At 35.6% G+C, this 21,466-nt stretch overlaps 1 protein-coding gene across 2 annotated transcripts in view; it reads left to right on the top strand.

The window, feature by feature from the left end:
* Positions 1-12,408, top strand: part of INSIG2 (insulin induced gene 2) — a 35,071-nt gene extending 22,663 nt beyond the window's left edge. Inside the window, exons 6-7 of one of the 2 annotated variants that reach the window (XR_004233021.1) lie at positions 21-170; positions 9,715-12,408. Coding sequence is in view for 1 of the 2 variants with exons in the window: in XM_031959978.1 (XP_031815838.1) it covers positions 21-38 (18 nt within the window). In the remaining variant the exon portion in view is untranslated. Of the gene's footprint in view, positions 1-20; positions 1,147-9,714 lie in introns of those variants that run through there. The other variant, XM_031959978.1, reaches the window with a different exon arrangement.
* Positions 12,409-21,466: the final 9,058 nt, after the last annotated feature.

The raw sequence follows: 21,466 nt of genomic DNA, 5'->3' as shown, positions 1-21,466 counted from the left end.
ATTCTCTTTACTTCCAACAGACTAAGCTATTCCTTTAAATCCTGTGGTGGGAGATTCCTGCTGTGGAGATTCCTACTGAGAGACTTCTGCTAATGAATTTGTTGACTCTCCATTAATAAGGAGAGCATAAATGTTTTTCTTCCTCTCTCCCACCCCAACACTAACTTCAGGTAAGAACCCTTTGAAAGGGGATACCATTGCAAGAATGGTTATCTATAAGAAAACTTTCCATGGTGTATCTTTATTTTGTTGATCTAGTTACAAACAATTCCCTGCACTGAATAATTTAGTACTCCTGCCTTTCTGTAGTAATCACTTTCATTTTCAATAAATAGCACACCTTTAATGGAGTATTCTAAAATTTTAGTACAGTTTTAATCCTTAATAGCTGAGGCTTAAAATGGTGCTGAGATTTTTGGGATACCCTTTAATCGCACTATATAGAGGGAAAAGGAAATTTTTTTTTTCTTCAAGAAATTGTTACTGAGATAATCAACTGTATAATTTTTTTGTAGTCAGTGTCTTTTCCCCAATAGTTCCATCACAATACTAGGTGCTTAATACAATTTCACAAATTGTTTTAACTGATAACTGTCATCCCAATATAGAATTGAGGTGGAAAATTTAGAGCTGAAGGAACTTCAAAAACTATTTAGTTCAACTCCCTCATTTTGCAGGTGAGGAAACAGACCAGAGAAGTTGACTTGTCCAAAGTTATACAGATACTAAGAGGCAGAGCTGATACTCAAATTCAAATCCTCTTGCTTTCAAAATGCAAATAGAAATGTGTTTCTACTTCGACACATTTATATCACTTTTGGGCACTTCATTACAAAATAGCCAGTCTTCACCATTTCTGAACTAGAGTAATTTCAAATAACTTAGCACTCTACTACAGCAAGAATTTGGTTATCCAATTGAATTCATTATTATAGCTATGTTACCTTGGGGAGATTGTTATCTATCTGAGCTTCAGTTCTCTCATCTGTAAGATAGAGATAATCTTTGCATTGCTTAATGTCTCACAGGATAGTTGTAGGAATCAAATTTGTTTATGTATAGATAGTTTAGTGGTGTAGTGCATAGAGTACTTGTGTTTGGAGTCAGGAAGGTCTGAGTTCAAATCTAGTCTCAGACTCTAACCTTATGACCCTGGGCAAGACATTTAGCTGCTAGTTGTCTTAATTTCCTCAACTATAATATGGGAATAATAATAATAGCACCTATTTTCCAGGGTTGTTGAAAGAATCAAATAATATTTGTAAAACACTTAGTACAGTGTCAGACATAGTAGACATTTAATAAATTCTTGTTTTCTTCCTGCAAAGTACTATATTAATATGAAGTTGTCATAAACCTTTTCACTGTGTGCAAATGGCACATTTTCTTCTGCAACATATTCAAGAGAAAAATATCTATACTTTTCTGCCTTTCTTCCTATCAGCACTTATGAAATCTATGAAACCTGTCATCTTTCTTTGTGATTTACAAGATAGACTTTTCCAGTGTATGTCAACAGTTGGGAAGACAATGTTGTCAAGCATCAGATATGGCAGATCAGATTGATAATGATGTGGCTGTAAAAGACTTAGCTATTGATGGACCTCTTGTCAAAACTGATGGCTGTGTGTGTGCAATTTTTCCTCTTCAGTGTTTCACTGGTTGAACATTTAGTGAAAAGTTTGTGGTGAAGGGTTTGTTTTCTGTTGTAATATAACAGAAATATATAATAACAGGAAATATAAACTTAGCCCTATTATGATCTCTTTGTTTCTGACCTTGCCTTCTCAGAGATATTTTTAAGTGCTTTATGTCCTTCCCAAAAGTTTAGAGGTTTTAAAGGGAATGCTCACACAGTAAGTGATGTTGTTGTTCTAAAATAATTTCTTTTTTTATCTGAAAGTAGTAGATTCACATTGTGCCACTGTGAAGTTGATTTGTTCACGAAATATCCCTTTTAGGTAAAGAATTGTTCCATACAACTTAAGCAAAAAGAATGTCATCAGAGACTGATTTATCATTATATATAATTGGGTAGACAAAGAGGGGGCAGAACAACATAGTGATACTATTTCCTTTTAGAAGGACAGCTTACAAACTATACCTTAGAAATTTTGTGCTGCAGATTGAAGCTCATTTTTATTCTCTTTATAATCTTCCCATTTCAACTGAAGAGTTTCTTGAAATGACTGTCCACTGTGATATAAGAGTATACTCTCTTGAAACAATCCTTTTTGCATTGTACAAACTTGGAGATCCACAAAAGAGGACTTTAAAGAGCTAGTAAGTGACACATCATCACCATTGTCTTAACTATGGATGTATTTGGAAGTATTTTCTGTGTAGATTTGACTTGTGAAATTAAAAAATTCAGGTTTAAATTATGACCAAAAATGTCTGTAAAAACAATTATTAGTAGAATTATCAACATGTCCCTATCCTGGATAATGTCAACAGTGTCCTTCAGCAGTGACACTGGGAGATTCTATATTGACAAAAATCTAACTAGAATATGTGTATTATTGATTATAAACTAATTGATTAATTTTTTGCTTCAGAAGAATCAATTTTTAGAATCAAGTATAGCATCTTGTTCAAAAAACAAATAACTTCATACTTTCATAAATGTGCATGTTTGTTCATTTAAAACATGCTACTACACATATTATTTAATTGCTTCTCATTTCATAGTAACAAAAGTCCACCAAATAATAGAAAACTATGTGTAAAATTTTTTTTGATAATTACTTTTAAGGTAGCAATATTGTGGCATAATGTAAGGATGCTGGATACAAAAGGTTACAATGAAGGTTACAACCTTGTGAGTTTCAAAAGATCCCAAAGTCTAGGCCAGGTTCTGTAGCTAGGACAAAAGACCTGGGTTTGAATTTCAAGTCTGCCACTTACAAGCCTGTGTGATTAAGGAAGTCATTTAACTTCTGAAGTCTGTGTCTTCACCTGTAAAATACTGTTTTAAGTACCTGCTATATGCAGGACACCAATTGCACTCTGGAGCAAAAGAGTTTACAAAATGTAAACCTTTCTGCCCTTGAGCTTCCCTTTTACTAGGAGAATACAGCAGATGCACAGAGAAATAAATATAAGGTCCTTTGAAGAAGGAGAGACTATTAACAAGTAGTGAGAGTAGGGGAAGGGGTAAGAGAAAGGTTGTGAGAGGCAGAGATGAGAAAGGGCATTCCAAGTGGGAGAACAGCTTGAGATGGGATATAGCATTTGGAAAACCACTAATTCAATTTGGCTGAAAGGTAAGAGTATGCAAAGGGCATTTTAAGAAGTCTGTATTGAATATTATAAATTTGAGAAGTCCATAGAAGTCACATGCGGGCAATTCCCTATTTACTTCGAAGGACTACTATGAGGAAAGTAAATTATAAAATGTTATAGAAACAAGAGCAGTTGTTTAATTTCATTCAATCAGGTGCTAAGTGCTGTGAGCACTGCTTTAGTTTTGGAATTACAAATAAAGAGATAAAAACAATCCTTGAAATGTTTCAAATACTTTTCCTGACCTCTTCAAGATTTTGGAGATACCTTTGAGGTTTTAGAATTTCTTTTAAATCCATAAGCTTGATCTTTCATTCTAGCTATGTTCCTCACTGTTAGCCACCAATTCCCCTTGTTTAATATATATTTTTTTTTACAAAAAAAAATCTCTTTCTAAGAGGTAGTAAGAATTAAAGTATAAATGGTCTCTCCCCTCACCTCTTTAGTGACATTTTCCTATATTACCTCCTACTTGGGGAGAGTAGGCTCAGATTTCCCATTATTTCTACATAGCCTTAGTCTTACCAGATTCATGTCCACATATCACAAAGCTGCTGAAGCCCTTGTCTCTAAGGCTGTGGAGCTGTGTTTCTTGAAGGCCATTCTTTGGGATCTTAAAACTAGTTGTAGAACCTGGCCTAGACTTTGGGACCTTTTGAAACTCATAAGGTTGTTTTTTTATTTATTTATTTATTTATTTTTTATTTAATAGCCTTTTATTTACAGGATTTATACATGGGTAACTTTACAGCATTAACAACTGCCAAACCTCTTGTTCCAATTTTTCACCTCTTCCCCCCCCCCCCCTCCCCTAGATGGCAGGATGACCAGTAGATGTTAAATATATTAAAATATAACTTAGATACACAATAAGTATACATGACCAAAACATTATTTTGCTGTACAAAAAGAATCAGACTCTGAATTATTTATTGTACAATTAGCTTGTGAAGGAAATCAAAAATGCATGTGTGCATAAATATAGGGATTGGGAATTTAATGTAAGAAACTCATAAGGTTGTAACACAACTTCATTCTCTTTTTCTTAAAATGAAAAAACAAATTCATAATCAAGAATGGAGACCTATCTTCACAGGCTACAAATCTGCCTAACACAGGCAGGACCCAAGCTCTCTCTCGTTCCATTATTGTCTCTCTAGGCTGGCAGAAGTCAAACCAAAGAGATGAGGCCAGCTAGTGACTTTTGAATGCCCCTCCAGTTTCAGTTATTCAGGCTTGTTCACCATGTGACTAACAGCCGAATACCCACCACAGAACATGCTCTAAGCCTCTCCAGAGCACTTTCATTATGTGTCTTTCTCATTCTCCTGGAAGCAGACTCCCCAGCCTCTTCAATGCACAGAATTGCATTAGTAGCATCCTGCACATACTCAGGATTGGGCTCAAGTGGCTAGTCCCTCACTACAGAAATAACTTCCTATCTACAAGACATACACAGTAGATGGAAAGTAACCTTGGGGGAAGGTGTCTGACAAAGGTGATCTTTGAGCAGAATTATGAAGGAAGCTAGGTATTCTAAGATGTAGAACTGTGGAGAGAGATTTCTAGGTCTAGGGAATAGCTGGATTAAAAGTTCAGAGATTGCAGGTGGTATGTTATGTGCAAAGAATAGCAAGTTAACCTAGTAGAACTGGATGATAAATTTCATAGAGTGGAATAAAGTATATGAATACTGGACTGCTCTTGAATGCATGTGAATTAGCATCTGCTCAAAACCATGGCTCATTGAAGCCTTCATCAATGGGTTTCTTTTATTAGGCCAACCAGACACATGATTTCAAAGCAAAACCCAGCAAAAATAAGAGAAAATAGACTTCTTTGCACATGCATTACATGTACATGCATGTGAGAATTCATGATACTACAGTGGGAAAGAGGACACATGAAACCAGAACTTATTTCTAGATGGCTTCTCAACTGGATTAACTCTTTTGCCTCCAATATTCTTTTGTTTCCTCAGAGAACCATCTCTGTCCTCAGGTAACATCATTGTCCAGAGGATTCTTTTCTCTGTTGAACTGGAATTTTTATTGGACTTATCTCTGCTGGGATCTGTTGCTCTCTACTAGCATCACCACCGAGCTACTCACTGCTGTTTTTTTCTGATCTCGCTAAGGTGTAACTTTGTCATACTCTTCTCACAAATCCTTTAAATTGTTGTACAATAATAATTGTAATTTTAAAAATACAATATGATACCAATCACACTTTTTCTTTGTGAAGAAGGGTTTAGCCTTTATTGAAAAATAATCTGAAAGTGTTTAAACTGTTGCAGTATGTGCAATGATTTTCAGAATGCACTCCCAACCATGACTTTTATTGCTACTGAATTACATTCAAAATGAATGTTTTTTTTCAGACTTGCATTATTTTTTAACAAGCAAAATTAGGGGAACATCAAGATTATTTGAAGGTATTTTAGCATTTTTGTTATTCCATTCTCTTTTCTAGTTTTCTAAGACTATCTTAATGTAAGAATTCCTTCATTAAATGCCTATATTGATGAATTATCATGTCATAGAAGTGACCTTTGTTTTTTTGAAGAGCAAGTCACCTGAGAGCAAGATTTATCAAGCTGTTAGATTCAGCTAAACTGGAAAGAAATAAAAACTTTTTAAACTTAATTTTTTTAAGAAAATGGACCCAATGACAGATTGCTCATTTATTTGTTGCCTGAAGACTAGACTCCCTATATTCAAAGAGTTTGTCTATAGAATAATGCATTTTTAGAGAGATTAGGATTGGATTGCCTCTAAAAATAACACCAAACTCAAGTACATTAGTACTTCATGAAAGGGGTTATAACAAGTGCACATGATAAGTGGGGTGGGAAGTGTACTGAAAATTACTTACAGAGCATGCTAAGGTCATTGAAACTGGTTGATAAATGGCCAAAGAATATGAACAGGAAATTTTCAGATGAAAAAAACTAAAGCTCTTTATAGACAAGAAAAATGTTTTAAATCCCTTATTCGTTAGAGAAATATAAATTAAACCAACTGTGAGGTATCACCTCACTCTTATCAGATTAGCCAATATGACAGATGTGGAAAATGTGGGAAAATTGGGACACTAAAAACACTGTTGGTGGAGTTGTGAACTAATCTAACTGTTCAGGAGGACAATTTGGAACTATATCCAAAGGGCTACATAAGTGCATACCCATTGACCCAGAAATACCAATATTAGGTCTGTATCCCAATGAGATTGCCTCCCCCCTCCCATTCTCCACCTCCCCACTTCCACCAAAAGGAAAAGGACCTTTGTGTAAAAATATAGCATCTTTTTTGTGATGACAAAGAATTTGAAGGGAAACCCAATCAACAGGAGAATGGCTTAACAAGTTGTGGTATATGATTTTGATGGAATACTACTATGCTATAAGAAATGACAAATAGAATGACTTCAGAAAAACCTAGAAAGACTTCAATGAACAATTTCAGAGTGAAATTAGCAGATCCTTGTACAAAGTAAAAGCAATATTGTACGATATCAACTGTGAATGACTTGGGTGTTCTTAAGCAATACAGTGATCCAAGACAATTCTGAAAAACTCATGATAAAAAATGCTATCCACCTCCAAGAAAGATGATGAAGTCTAAATGCAGATTGAGGCATACTTTTTTTTTTTTAAGTTTATCTTTTTTTTTTTGTCTGTGGTGGTGGTGGTGGTTGTTTTTTAACATCACTAAAATATAGAAATAAGTTTTGCATGAATGCCCATGTATAATCTATATCAAATTGCCTTCTCAGTGGGGTGGTGAGGGAAGAAGAGACTTTGGAACATAACATTTTAAAAAAGAAATAGAAATTTGACTTTACATGTAATTGGAAAAATATTTTTAAAATGTGATTGCTTGGATAAACAGTCATCTTGAATTAATCCAGATTTCCATTTTTAATTATCAAGGGATAATATGGAGGGGGAGGGAGAAGACTATTATTAGGTGTCCTTCCTCTCAACCTACCTAGCATTCTACTGTGTTTTTAAAATTCTCTCCGTAAAGTAAAGATTTAAAGTAAAGATTGTTTCATTGCTTGTATTTGTATCCTTAGCACCTAATACAGGGCATGTCATATAGTAAGAACTTAATAAATGCTTGTTGCTTAGTTAACTGAGCAAGTGAGTGGTAGTGTTATTTTATTTTATTTTTTTTGCTGAGGCAATTGGGGTTAAGTGATTTGTCCAGGGTCACATAGCTAGGAAGTGTTAAGTGTCTGAGATCAAATTTGAACTCAGGTTCTCCTTGTTTCAGGGCTGGCGCTCTATCCACTGCATCACCTACCTCTCCCCTAGTATTATTGTTTTTAATTGGATCTCCATTAGGAAAAAAAAACCCCACAAATCATTAGCAATCTTATATACAACTGACTAGGTAAGCAAGGAAGTTCCTGTAATAGTCTAGAACTGAAGGTCCTGAGATTAGGTTGGTTCTAATGGGAGTGGGAAACAATAAATATGGAGATAAGAGCAGGGGCAATAGGTCTGATGTGAGAAGATGAGGGAGAGGAGTGACTGAGAGGTGATTCAAGATTTTGGTGACTGGGAAGATGGAGGTGATTTAACAGAATCTTTGAAGGGAGAGGAGGTCAGGTTGGTGAAAAGATGAATTGCTTGGTTTGGGATATGTCTAGTTTGAGATGAGCCCAGTGGAGATGTCTAGTAACCTAGAAGTTATTTGATCAGAAATACAGAGGAAAAAGTTATGGCAGGTTGTACAGATTTGTGTTTGGTATAAAGATAATTGTTAAATTAGTGGGAATAGATTTGCACAAAAAGAACATAGAAGAGGGGCAAAGACAGCTGTAGGATATGCCTTTATGTAAAGTATGGACTAGCTCCCTGGAAGGTCTCGGGTCAGCCAGAGTCAGGATAAAGTAAAGTCCTTGGTCTTTAGTGGGAAAAGTAAAGGAGACAGCCAAGCAAAATCCTGGATTCTGGAGTCCAGAGTCACCAACTTCTCTCCTCCTCATCCTGCTGCCAAGGCCCTCTGGCCTCTCTCCCTCCACACTCCAATCCTTGCCTATGATTAACACCAAACATTCAGCAAGCACCAACTGTGAGAAGAACCATTTATCCAAACATATGCTAATAGAGTTATTGTCTCACATTGAATAGGTAATTAGTCTTAAGTGCTCTCTTGTCTGATTCAAGCATACCTTTTTGGAGTTTCAGCCCTCTACACTTTATATTTGTGATAAAACAAAGAGAAATCAAAGAAAGAGAAAAAGTAGTCCAGAGAAATTAGAAGAGAACCATGAGGAAGCCAAGGGAGAAGATAAAGAGATGGTCAGTAATGGCAAAGGGCTATACAGAAATCAAGAACAAATGAGACAAAGTAGATATCAAGAAACCTTTAAGTCCTTTTTGAAAAGGGTGTGACTTTCAAAAAAGAGAATTGAACACTTGAGATCTAAAGAATTTTAGATGGTTCCTAGAAAAACACAAGTTAGCATCTCAAAAATGGTTTTAAAATATTTTATATTGCTTCAGTTTATTGAACTAAGTTTTGGGGATTGGGTTTACTAAATGAAGCTGTTTAGGCTGTTGAAAAAATATTAATACATAATTTTGTATTTTAGAAACATCCACCAGAAACAATTAAAACAAATTTAGTATTCTAAATCCAATTATCTCTATCTTAGAAAAAAAAAGGTTCAAACTCACACAGTTCTCACATGGCCTCAGACATCTCCCTAACCCATGACAATTTAAAGGGTGTGTGCATACATATGTGTACACACACACACATATGGAGAGAGACTGGGGAGAGAATGTTTGAGAGAATGTTAACATTTATTCCTTCAAATAGAACCAACTATCGTTCTTTGTTCTTAGTGGCATATAACAATATTAGTTCATATTAATAACAGTAACTAACCAGTTACTTCCTTGACCATCTCTTTTAAGTGGAATAATTAAAGGGATCTCTCTGAAACATACCAGAATGGGAAAAAATAATAATCTATAATAGAAAAGTAGTATTTTTAAAAAATTTTGGTTACCATTTTCCCAAAGCATTAGTTTTGTTTTGTTTTTCCTTTGACCTATACATTTCCTAAAGGGAAAAATTTGGAAATAGTTATAGGTTGAAAAAATAATACTTTTTATTATTTTTTAGTGCATCTAAAAGAGAGGTTTTTAGTATCATCCCATGGTGGTATAAGGGCATGGCACAGAGTCAAGTTGTCAGAGGCAGTGTAGTACAGTGAAGAAAAGTTGTATTTGAAAATCAAGCACTTGGATTCAAATCCTGGTTCTGACACTTAGTACCCGTCTAACCTTAGGAAAGATATATAACCTTTCTGGGCCTCAGTTTCCTTATTTGTAAAATGAAAAGATTAGGCTAAATAATCTCTTTTCAGATCTAAGTACTGTGACTTTAAAGATTCTATTTTATATTTCAGGTTAACGTGATGTGGAAATTTCATGTTTGGATTAATTTCACAAATGAACTGACGGATACAAATGACCTACTGAAAACTATGGAAATAGTAGTGTGTTAGTCATATTGGATTTGAAGATATGTTTTTGTTCTTAGCCTGAGTTATATTTAATCTCTTGAAGAATATGAAACAATATAATTAGGCTAACAAAAACTGAAAAGAGCAGAACATCCATTGAATTTTTTAAAAACTAGATTTTGGGATAAAATAAGCTTTCATAGTTGAAGCAACTGTGACTTTGCTCTATGAGAGACAGCAGATGAAAGAAATTAAATGGAATGAAACTTGGCAGAGTTACTCTAAACAATTTTAATTATAATTTTTTGAATGACTAAGGGAATATTATTTTAAAATTGCTGTATAAAATAGTATTTTATTACATGCATCATTTCATTCTGCTTTTCCCCTTGACATCACCATGAAATTTGTACTGGTTGTTTTGTTAGGGCTTGTAAACACATATCAGCATATTTTTGACATCCTCTCAATGCTAGATAACATCTTTGGAGGAAGTCATATCTGAACCTTTAGAAAGAAAATATGAAAATAGATGATTGCAAGCCAATGTCAATGATCAAAGGTACACAAGTAGAGAAAGAAATCTTGGTGAGAATGCCACTTGGGCAAAACTATAGATGAAGACAGACATTTTTGAGGTGATGAAAGAAAGTAGGAAGTAAGTTCATTTAAGAGTATATGTATGCTACAATTGGAAGAGAAAGAGGAAAGAACATAAGCTCATAGAATCATAGATTTATAGCTAGAAAGGACCTTAGAGGCATTCAGTTCAACCCTTTGTTTTACACATAAAGTAACTGAAGATGAGAGAGATTAAGTGACTTGATCATGGTTACACAGTCTGTAAGTATCTGAGGCAAAATTTGAACTCAGGTCTTCTGACTCCCAAGCCCAGGACTCTAATCACAAGGGATTGTAGGGAACAGAAAGAAGCATGGTATGTGATATAGAATTTAAAAGAGATGAATAAAAGCAGCAACTAAACCTGAGGTTAAAATGAAATTATAACAGACTTACCCAATGCATTTTGTGACTTTCTTCAGTAGGATTGCAAAAGATAATGAGAGTCACCCAGTTTGAAAGCTGGCCCAGTAGAAATGATGAAATGTTAAGGGGAAGGGATTCAAAGATCAATGAATGACTGACATAGTTGACCATGATTTCAGAACTGTGTAAAAAACCCAGAAAAGTGGGGATGAACTTGGAGAATAATAGGTGAGGGTTATTCACCTGAGGTCCTGCGCTCAAGGCCGAAGTAAGGGAATGGGAAAGATACACAAGGATAGAATTATGGTAGAATGAAGAATTTCAGAATAAAAGAATTTGAGTATTATGACAGAAAATTGTTAATACCAAGTGTAATATGTACTGCTACTCCCTAAAATGATCCTTGTTAAATCAGAATTTCAGTAATATCCTTACATTCCTGCTCTTAAGATATTTACTCCTGATTAAGTTGAGCCAAATCATACCTGCTATATTTCTCCCTGCTTCTTAACCTTCCCACCCATCCCCCACCATTCACCCCCTGTGGGGATCCCAGCTCAGCTGGATTTCAGTTCCTGATATTCTTTTCATTTTCTATTGGGATTCATGACATGAAGTGCAAAACAGCCAGAATGAAATGTCTTTCCTTGTTCCAATTACCAAGGCCACTGAGATCTCATGACCAGAACTTGCTACCTCACCTTTCACCTCACCTTCTCCTAAAAGTATAAAAAGTTTTTTATGGATTTCTTTGGTTGGGAAATACACTGGACATCCCTGGGAGAGGGGGTGAGATAGCAGGTCAGTACTTTGTTATCTCAATTAAGGACATTTTATTCCTCAACTTATAGCTTTGATTTATTTCAGAATTTGGCAATTCCTAAAACACAGTTCTGACCCTTCTGCTTCTTCCTCTCCATTAAAAAAGTTCCTTATTCCTAGGGTCAAATATAAATTACTCTGTTTGCCATTTAGATTTCTTTCCTAAATTGGTTTGGACGTAGTAGTTTTGTGTGGTGGTGAATTCCATTCTCACATCCTCTTCAGGTATACTCTCAAGCAGAAATCTGAAACAGAAAGGAGAGACATTCATTACTTCTTAAGATTCTTACTGGTTTTAATTTTTGAAGTTTTTTAGGCTTAGTCTAATGTTCTAAGTAAAATTATAAAATGATATAAATTTGTAAAGCCCTTTGTAAACTTTAAAGTGCTATATACATATTTTCAGTCTCAAACTTATCACTAAACTTCTAATGGCAGCAATGGCTTCAATTACTTCTTAAGTACTCTTTGCTATGTTCTACACACTGTACTTAAGCTCTGGAGATACAAACAAAAAGAGAGATAGACCCAATTCTCAGCGATGTTAGATTCTAATAAAAGACAATACACAAAAGGGAATTGAAAAGCAGGTGGTGGGGGAGGGAGCAGAGAGGGAAAAAATTACTTGCATGGGGTCGGGCAAAGTCCAAATGATCTAAAAGTAGGCAGGAAGAATAATAATAAATGCATTGGGTTGTCCTTAATATGAAATCCTTTGGAGGAACTCTCCAATGGGAAAAGTGGGCCTGCCAAGGAAAAAGATATTCCAGGATGAGAAGATTCCAGGCACTGAGGTAAGCTTCCTTTTTTTTAATATAGCTTTTTATATACAAAACATATGCATGGGTAATTTTTCAACATTGATGCTTGCAAAAACTAATGTCCCAACTTTTCCCCTCCACCCCACCCCCTCCCCTAGATGGCAGGTAGTCCCGTACATGTTAAATATATTAAAGCATATGTTAAATACAATATATGTATACATATTTATACAGTTATCTTGTTGCACAAGAAAGATTGGATTTAGAAAGAAGGTAAAAATACTGGGCTTATATCCCAAAGAGATCATAAAGAAGGGAAAGGGACCCGTATGTGCACGAATGTTTGTGGCAGCCCTCTTTGTAGTGGCTATAAACTGGAAACTGAGTGGATGCCCATCAGTTGGAGAATGGCTGAATAAATTGTGATATATGAATATTATGGAATATTATTGTTCTGTAAGAAATGACCAACAGGATGATTTCAGAAAGGCCTGGAGAGACTTACACGAACTGATGCTGAGTGAAATGAGCAGGACCAGGAGATCATTATATGCTTCAACAACAATACTAGATGATGACCAATTCTGATGGACCTGGCCATCCTCAGCAATGAGATCAACCAAATCATTTCCAATGGAGCAGTAATGAACTGAACCAGCTACGCCCAGAGAAAGAACTCTGGGTGATGACTAAAAACCATTACATTGAATTCCCAATCCCTATATTTATGCCCACCTGCATTTTTTATTTCCTTCACAAGCTAATTGTACAATATTTCAGAGTCTGATTCTTTTTGTACAGCAAAATAACGGTTTGGTCATGTATACTTATTGTGTATCTAATTTATATTTTAATATGTTTAACATCTACTGGTCATCCTGCCATCTGGGGGAGGGGGTGGAGGGGTAAGAGGTGAAAAATTGGAACAAGAGGTTTGGCAATTGTTAATGCTGTAAAGTTACCCATACATATAACCTGTAAATAAAAGGCTATTAAATAAAAAAAAAAAAAGAAAGAAGGTAAAAATAACCTGAGAAGAAAAAACAAAAATGCAAGCAAACAATAACAGAAAGAGTAGAAATGTTATGTTGTGGTCCACACTCATTTCCCAGTGTTCCTTCTCTGGATGTAGCTGGTTCTGTTCATTCCAGATCAATTGGAACTTATTTGGCCTCTCATTGTTGAAGAGAGCCACATCCATCAGAATTGATCATCTTATAGTCTTGTTGCTGTATATAATGATCGCCTGATTCTCTGCTCATTTTACTTAGCATCAGTTCATGTGTGTCTCCCCAAGCCTCTCTGTATTCATCCTGCTGGTTATTTTTTATAGAACAATAATATTCCATAACATTCATATACCACAATTTATTCAGCCATTCTTCAATTGTTGGGCATCCCTGCAATTTCCAGTTTCTGGCCACTACAAAGAGGGCTGCCACAAACATTCTTGCACATATGGTCCCTTTTCCTTCTTTGAGATCTCTTTGGGATATAAGCTGAGTAGTAGCACTGCTGGATCAAAGGTTAGGTACAGTTGGATAACTTTTTGAGGATAGTTCCAAACTGCTCTCCAGAATGGTTGGATCCGTTCACTACTCCACCAACAATGCATCAGTGTCCCAGTTTTCCCACATCCCCTCCAACATTCATTATTATCTTTTCCTGTCATTTTAGCCAATCTGAGAAATGTGTAGTGGTATCACTGAAGAAAGTTTCAAAATGAGTAGACAGCTAAGGTAGGAAGGGAGGAGAGCAGAACTTTTTCTGTGCTATAGGGAGTATAAGTAGTACCTAGACATGTTATCTGCTTTGATAGAGGTTATTTTCTGGAAAGGGGGCTATCACATTGTTCTGTTCCTAGTAGTTACTTTACAAAAGTTTGTTAAATTGACATGCTTTATCTATAAAAAGATCACAGTATAAGGCAATATATAAGTTCCAAATGAGTTGTGCAGACAATAAGTGCTATTAGAGTTTGGAAGAAGGAGAGGATACTGTAGGTTGGGGTGTTGTGGAAGACTGAACAGAGTGTGGGCCACTTGGACAAGATCTTGAAGAAAGGAAAGAGTTCAGATGAAGGATTTTTCCGGCAAAGGGAATGATGTAATGTGAATTTAAGGTCCCCTAACCTTGAGGCTTCTGTTCAAATGAATCCTTGGTCTTCTGGCTTTGGAATCTGCCTCAGGAAGCAAAATCACATTACATAAGGAACAACTTGAATAAATGCACCAAGACAACAGATTTAGGCAGTAAATACTCCTCTGGCTGGAGCAGTCAGCATGTATAGGGAGTCAAAGAAAAAAAAAGTTTTGTGTGGGATTATTCATCTCTGGGGGGTAAATTTTTTCCACAAAATCCATGTAGTATCATAGATTGAGAGCTGGAAGGGGCCTTAGAGACCATCTAGTCTAATCTAATTTTTTATATATGAGGGAAAAAAGACACCAAGATTTTAAATAATTTGCCTAGAGTTAAACAGCAGTGAATATCTGAGTAAGGATCCAAATTGAGATTTTTCTGGTTTTAAGTCCAATACTCCATCCACCATTCCACCGTTTTAAAGTCGATCTCATTTTCTCTTCACTTATTTATCATTTTAAACCACCCCTTCCTCTTTTATGTGTATTATATTATTATATTTATATTCTTCCTCTCCTGCCTCCTTCACTGCTGCCATATCTGATTCTTCATCTACTTATCTTCTTAAGGTAATTATTCCAGCCCTAAATATCTAGCCCTAGTCTCTCTCTAGTTGGTATCACTAACTATCCCCAGGTATCTTGAGCTAGGTATTGTATAGAAAAGTCAAAGTCAATATATCTAAAAAAAGAACTCATCTTTCCCTCCAAATCTACCCTTTTTCTGGACTTTGCTATTTCTCTGTAGAGTATCTCTATCCTACCAATCCAAGTTTGTAACTTCAGTGGTATCTTCAAATCCTCACTTCCCTCATTGTATGTAATGATAATACCAATAATAGCTTATGAGAGATAATTGTTAATTTTCAGTGTGAGCATTTTGCATTGCTTTTTTGTATCTCAAGAACTGGTTAAAGTCACAAATCAGGACTTGCTTTATTGTTTTGTTGGTTGTCTAAACTTAAGAAAATGTTGGGAAAATAATCATAAAGATTAAACTTAAATGTGTGTTGTGCATATTTTTTCCCAGTAAGTTGTTATTTACTACCACATCCCCCTCCCCTCCCCCCCCTTTTTTTTTTTACAAAGCATTGGAATAAAACATATTAATAGCTATAGCACAACATAATAGTAGTTGGAACTGCATTGGAAGGGTCTTGAATGGTATCATCAGGAGTTTATTCTTTATTTGGTAAGCAATCCCCACTGAATATTTATTTATTTAATTTCTACTGATCTTATCCATTCATCAGGGTGTTACTTAAACAGTAGCCTGGAGGATGAATTGGAGAGATAACAGACAAGAATAGAAGAACTAATATAAGGTAATTATAAGGTCAAGATAATAGATTTGGTAAAGGCTAGATTAGGGAAGCTGGGTCTGTAGAAAGGATGGGTTAGATTTGAAAGCTACTTTAGAGGTTAAAACAATAGTAGTTTTGCAAGTATTTTTATATAAGAAGTGAGAAAGAAAAAAAGTGTCAAAGATAGCTTTAAGATTACAAGATTTATGGATTAAGAAGAGGGTGAGGATAACCATAAGGAGAAATATAGCGTGTAGGAGGAGAGAGAAATTTAGTTTTAAGCATGTTGAATTTGAGGTTCTGGAGGACATTCAGATAGAGATATCTAGTAGGCATGTAGAAATAAGGGAATAGGGAGATACTGGTCATAAAATCACAGAAAAGGAAATGCATATCTGGGAATCATTTGCATAATAACAGAAGGTAACATTTATATGTTATCTTAAATTTAAAAAGCTTTTTCTTCCCTTAAGCTTCCCATTCTGTCTTTAGCAGGAGGCTTTCCCTGTTTCTCCCATTGCTAGTACATCCCTTTCTAAGATTACCTTCCAATTTCACCACATGTGTTTTCTATTACTTGTATGTTGTTTCTTCTATTAGAATGTGTGGTTCTTAAGAGCAAGACCTCCTTTTTTTTTTTTTTTTTTTTTAATCTTTCTTTATATCCTCAGCACTTGATACAGTGCAGGGAACATAAGAAAACACTTAACAAATACTTGTTGACCAGCTGACCAACTTTCCTCACAGTCTCATTGCCGGGTAGACAAATGCAAACCTGAATCATCATTCCTAGTTTTTTTGGATGAAGAACCTAAAACTCAGAATTGTCAATTGGCTTTACCAAGGTTATATTACTAAAAATGAGAGCCAGGAATTGAAACTAGGTTCCTAATGATTCCAAGTCCAGTTTTCTTTTGAAACAAGCTGCATAGAAAGATCTGGACTTAAAAATAGATGACAGCAAAGGAGCAAGGGCAGGAAAGGACAAGAGGGCTGAGGACCAGATATTGAATGTCTCCTCTGCCCCCTACTTTAAGTGATAGTCACATAATGCTGGTGAATAAAATTAAATTATTTTCTACTTTGCAGTATAGTGAAACATAAAAATGCATTTTACGCCCCCCCCGCCCCCACAATAGATTGGGAACATCATGAAGACTGGGCCCAAGTCTTATTCATCTTTGTGCCTCCCTTAGTGCCTAGCATGGTGCTCTCTCAAAACAACATAGTAGTTGAATTAAATTACTCATGCTGTCTAGTAGCCTCTGTGTTATATGTGGTTTTGAAGAAAACTACCTTGTGGTCTGGGAAGCCTATTATGAGACCTCAGGGATATTAATTGTATAGTTCTCTCCCACGGTTATACAAGTGCTGAAAAAGTGGTTCTCTTTTGAGAGTCTCTTGTCAAAATGCCAGGTACAGTTTGTTTTTGACATTTGAAACTGCTGTTAAATAATAGTCTTGCTTCTGTCATAGCTAATGTTGACTTGAAGGCATTTGGAGTGCATTTCTCAACTCTGGCCTTAACAGGGAGACCTGGATCTTGACAGATATTTCTTCTTGCTTGCCCAAGGCAAGTGAACATAAAGAAGATTTCAATTGTTTGTCTCCAAGATCACAGGTTTTTGCTCTGTAGATGGCACACAGAGCTATTACTATCTAAAGCTTCAAACCAGCTCTTTGGAGATGGAATACTATCTGTTTGTACTACTCCCTATAAATGACATTTGAATCAACTAAATATCTTTGCATTTTAGGACCCTGCAGATTTTGGCTGTTCTGCTTTGGTAAGCCTCTATCAGTCCGGATGTCATACTTAATTACTGGGCTCTTTAAAATCAATAAGCATTTTTATTGTTTCAGTATTTGAGAGGAAACAAGCCCCTGAGCATTAACCCACTAGCAGAATGCACTGTGTGCCATCTGTCAGAGAGAATTTGGGCCCTTTACGCACGGTGCTTTCTCATGTTGCCGTGTCCATTAGACATTTAATTGACGTTTCTTCGTTTTCTTCTGTGTTTGGGAATTTTTTATTATTATTACATTTTCGCCTCCTTTCTCCCAGCATCAAGTACATATTCCCTGCATGTTATTGTTTCTAACAGGATGTCATTTTAAAAAAAGTTCAAAATTCTCAAGGTAAATGGGGGAAGAGGAAGGTAAGAAAAAAAATTGAGTTCAAAAGTTGTGGATGTGAATTGTATTGCAAGAATTCTGCAGAATTCCATAGAAGTTGGCATGTCTCTTGTCTTGCTGAGACCAATAAATAAACAATCAGTTCGTTTCAAAATAAATATCAAGAACATGATTAATTAGACCAGTCTGTTTGGTAGTTTTAAAAATGGTCTGTAAGGAAACTGCACTTCTGTTCTAGTCATTAGCTCAGAATTTCAAATAATTAAGGCTACATGATTTTAAAGCATTGTAGCTAGTGTTATAGATTGTGACTGTTTGAAGTAACCCTTTCTTTCATGCCTTCTCAGCACATGTTTCTTTGGGGATGAGTTTGCCCCACAGCAGTATGTTTTCTGACTCCAAATTAGAAGAATCATTTCCTGCAGTTTTTTTTTTTTTCACATAAAATCAGAATAAATGAATGACATCCCTATCACTGGAAACTTTGTTTCTAATATTCCTGCACTGAATACAAATAAAAGCAAGTAAGACAGTCCCTGCCCTCCTGAAGTTTATATTCTAAAAGCTAAAGACAATTTGCAAAGGGTAGCTGAGAAACAGAAAACAGGAAAGGGTGAAGATATCATGGAAGTTTAGTGGAACCCTGGAAGTTTGGAACAGAACAAAGCCAGGGTAGCTTCCCTGGAAAAATCTATTCTCAGATAGGGAGACAACAGATTTGAGGTCTAATTGCCTGGTGAGAGAAGTCCTGAAAATGTGAAGTTTTGAAAGGCCATAATTGTTCATAAAGGTCCTTTTCCGAGGTGATGATATTGATTTTTTTCTTTTGATCTATATCAATTTATATTTCACATGGTAGTGCCTTCCCTCCCCTCTTTGGGGATGGCTTTACAATTTAATTACTTATCTGAATACAGAATTGCTCTTGTGCTATATTAAATGTTCATCAAGAATTTATCTATTTTTCTGCCTGCATTAAAAAAAAAGTTCAACTACCTGAATTGTTTTTCTATTGTGATAGGCAATAATTTATTTGCTTTGTTTCCATTTATCAAATCATGAAAATATTGACTAAACCTGAGTCTCACAAAATAAAAATTATAAAATAAATTCTTATTTGCATCTATTTACCAACACTAATGGATTTAATCCAGGCTAAACAGTTTTAGGGAAAACAAATGATTAAGATACGCTAAATATGAATAGGAAGGACAATTAATTTTCTAGTTGTTTTTCTTTCTTATATACAACAGTTGTACTGACATTTAAATTAAAAACCTCTACAGTTAACTCTTCACTGAAAGAGAGCATAATAGAGACTTGACCTTGGAGTAAAAATGCCATGTGTTCAAGTTCTGCCTCCAATGTCTTTTGACAATGTGATTCTGGTTACAGGTTCCTAAGTGTCCAGATTATTTGAGCTCTTAATCCCCCAAGCAACTTTCTCACCTAAATTGCAGAGATAGTTCCTTATCCTGGGTGCTCAACACAGGGAAATCACAGGTTTAATGTGCATAGAACCTTTCCCCATGCCCTTAGACCATTGAAGACAAGTTTATGTTTGGCTTTGAACTTCAAAATTTCAGAAAAACAAACTTTCCTCAGACACTTTCTCCCTCTCTTAATTGGATTCCCTAGGTCTTTCCAGGACTGTCTATCCACAACTTCTGGACTTGTTTGTCTAGGAGAAATGAACAAATAACCTACTTGAAGTTAGTAAGAACTAATTGCCCAGAATTTAGCAGGAGTTTCTGTATTATGAAAACCAAAGGTATTTGATGTGATATTTAGAATCATAAGGCTTTATTAAACATCTTGGGAAATTACCAAAGTCATCCTTCTGTCTCTAAGCAAGGCAATGTGTAGATCTAAAGCACTTCTGAATCCTTTTTTAAAGCCAGGAGGAGATCTTTTACCTTATTTGTAACAATAGAGTAAATTTGAAAAGCCTTGTTTGCTCTTCAAAACTCTCCCCACCAAATTAAGTTGCAACTCTCTGTAGAAACCTTTAGGAAATTGTCTGAGGCACATAAGAGTTAAACGACTTGCTCAGGGGTACCCAGAGGTTGAATTTGAATCTACATTTTCCTACTTCCAAGCCCAGCCCTTTATTCACTGACTATATTAAACTTCTTCTGAGTTTTAAATTATAGGAAACTTTTATGGTCAAGTTATTATTGAAGTCTATGCAAAATTAGACCCTTGTAGCCTAAAAGATGTAATTCCTAGTTATTGAAGGAGATGAGGTCCTGGGTCATTAGATGGCATTGGCAGAGAAAGCCTGAAGTACTGATAAGATTGCTTCTTTAGGCAAGAAAGGAAGGATCCTGATGGGGATCAGCTCAACCTTACAGCCCACATCCTGTGGAGGTCATGGGTACCCCACTTTACAATATCTAATCAAAAAGTCAAGTTCTGTAAAACCACCAAGGTTAAATTTCCCCTATAAATCTGTCCATGGCCCATGCCATCTTTGCTGAATCTCTTTTGGTTAGCCTACCACTGAGTGTCTTTCCTTTCATCCCCCATCATGCTTCATGCTGTTTTTTTCCTTGTCATAGCTAACTAACTCTTTTAAGGTGCTAAATCCTTTTTGGGATTAAGTTTGCCAGTCAAGGACATACTCCCACCTCATGGGACATTTCCTTTCTCCTGTTATGAGTTCTACTAGGTAATTTGTTTTTTTCCCTTGTTAATTGTTAAAACTCCTTTCCTTGCTATCTGTATGCTGTCCCAAATCTATTTGTTACTCCTAGTACCTATTTTACCTCTTCTTTTTGTCTGTAACCTCTTGTCATAAATAAACCCACCTTTGCCAAAGAGAAAGGCCATTGTAAATTTTTTTCTGTGACTGAACTCCAACATTTAGTGCCAAACCCCAACATTTGTGCCAGTTGCTCTCCTAAATCCCATCATTTGGAATATCAATTTCATCATTTGGTGTGCTGAAACTTAAACACATCAAAAGGACGGGGTCATGTTAATAATGTTAATTGAGTAACAGCTCCCTGTGAAAGAAATATATGGCTATTTTGAAAAGCTGGTTGGTTGCTTTTCAAGTCTTTATTGCTAATGATCATGTCTTGAAATCTTTTAAAATGATATGCCATATCAATGAATAAATATTTATTAAATACTTATTGCCAGGCATTGATTATGTGATGGGGATACAAAAAGAGGCAAAAGATAGTCCGTGCCCTCAAAGAGCTTCCTATCTAATGTAATGCCACATATCTATTATCATTAGAGAGTATTTTCTGAATTGTCTACTTATGTGTGTTATTGTAAAAAGACAACTAATTGTAGAACAACCCTGCCATGCCCAACTAAACAATTTCGATTTTTAACAATTCACACTATTCTTTTTTTTTTTTTTTAATAGCCTTTTATTTACAGGATATATGCATGGGTAACTTTACAGCGTTAACAATTGCCAAACCTCTTGTTCCAATCTTTCACCTCTTACCCCCCGCCTCCTCCCCCAGATGGCAGGATGACCAGTAGATGTTAAGTACATTAAAATATAAATTAGATACACAATAAG

This window comes from Sarcophilus harrisii, chromosome 3, assembly GCF_902635505.1.
Source record: "Sarcophilus harrisii chromosome 3, mSarHar1.11, whole genome shotgun sequence".
Classification (NCBI taxonomy): domain Eukaryota; kingdom Metazoa; phylum Chordata; class Mammalia; order Dasyuromorphia; family Dasyuridae; genus Sarcophilus; species Sarcophilus harrisii.
The sequence above is the reverse complement of the archived record's forward strand: the minus strand, read 5'-3'. Positions and strand labels throughout refer to the sequence as shown.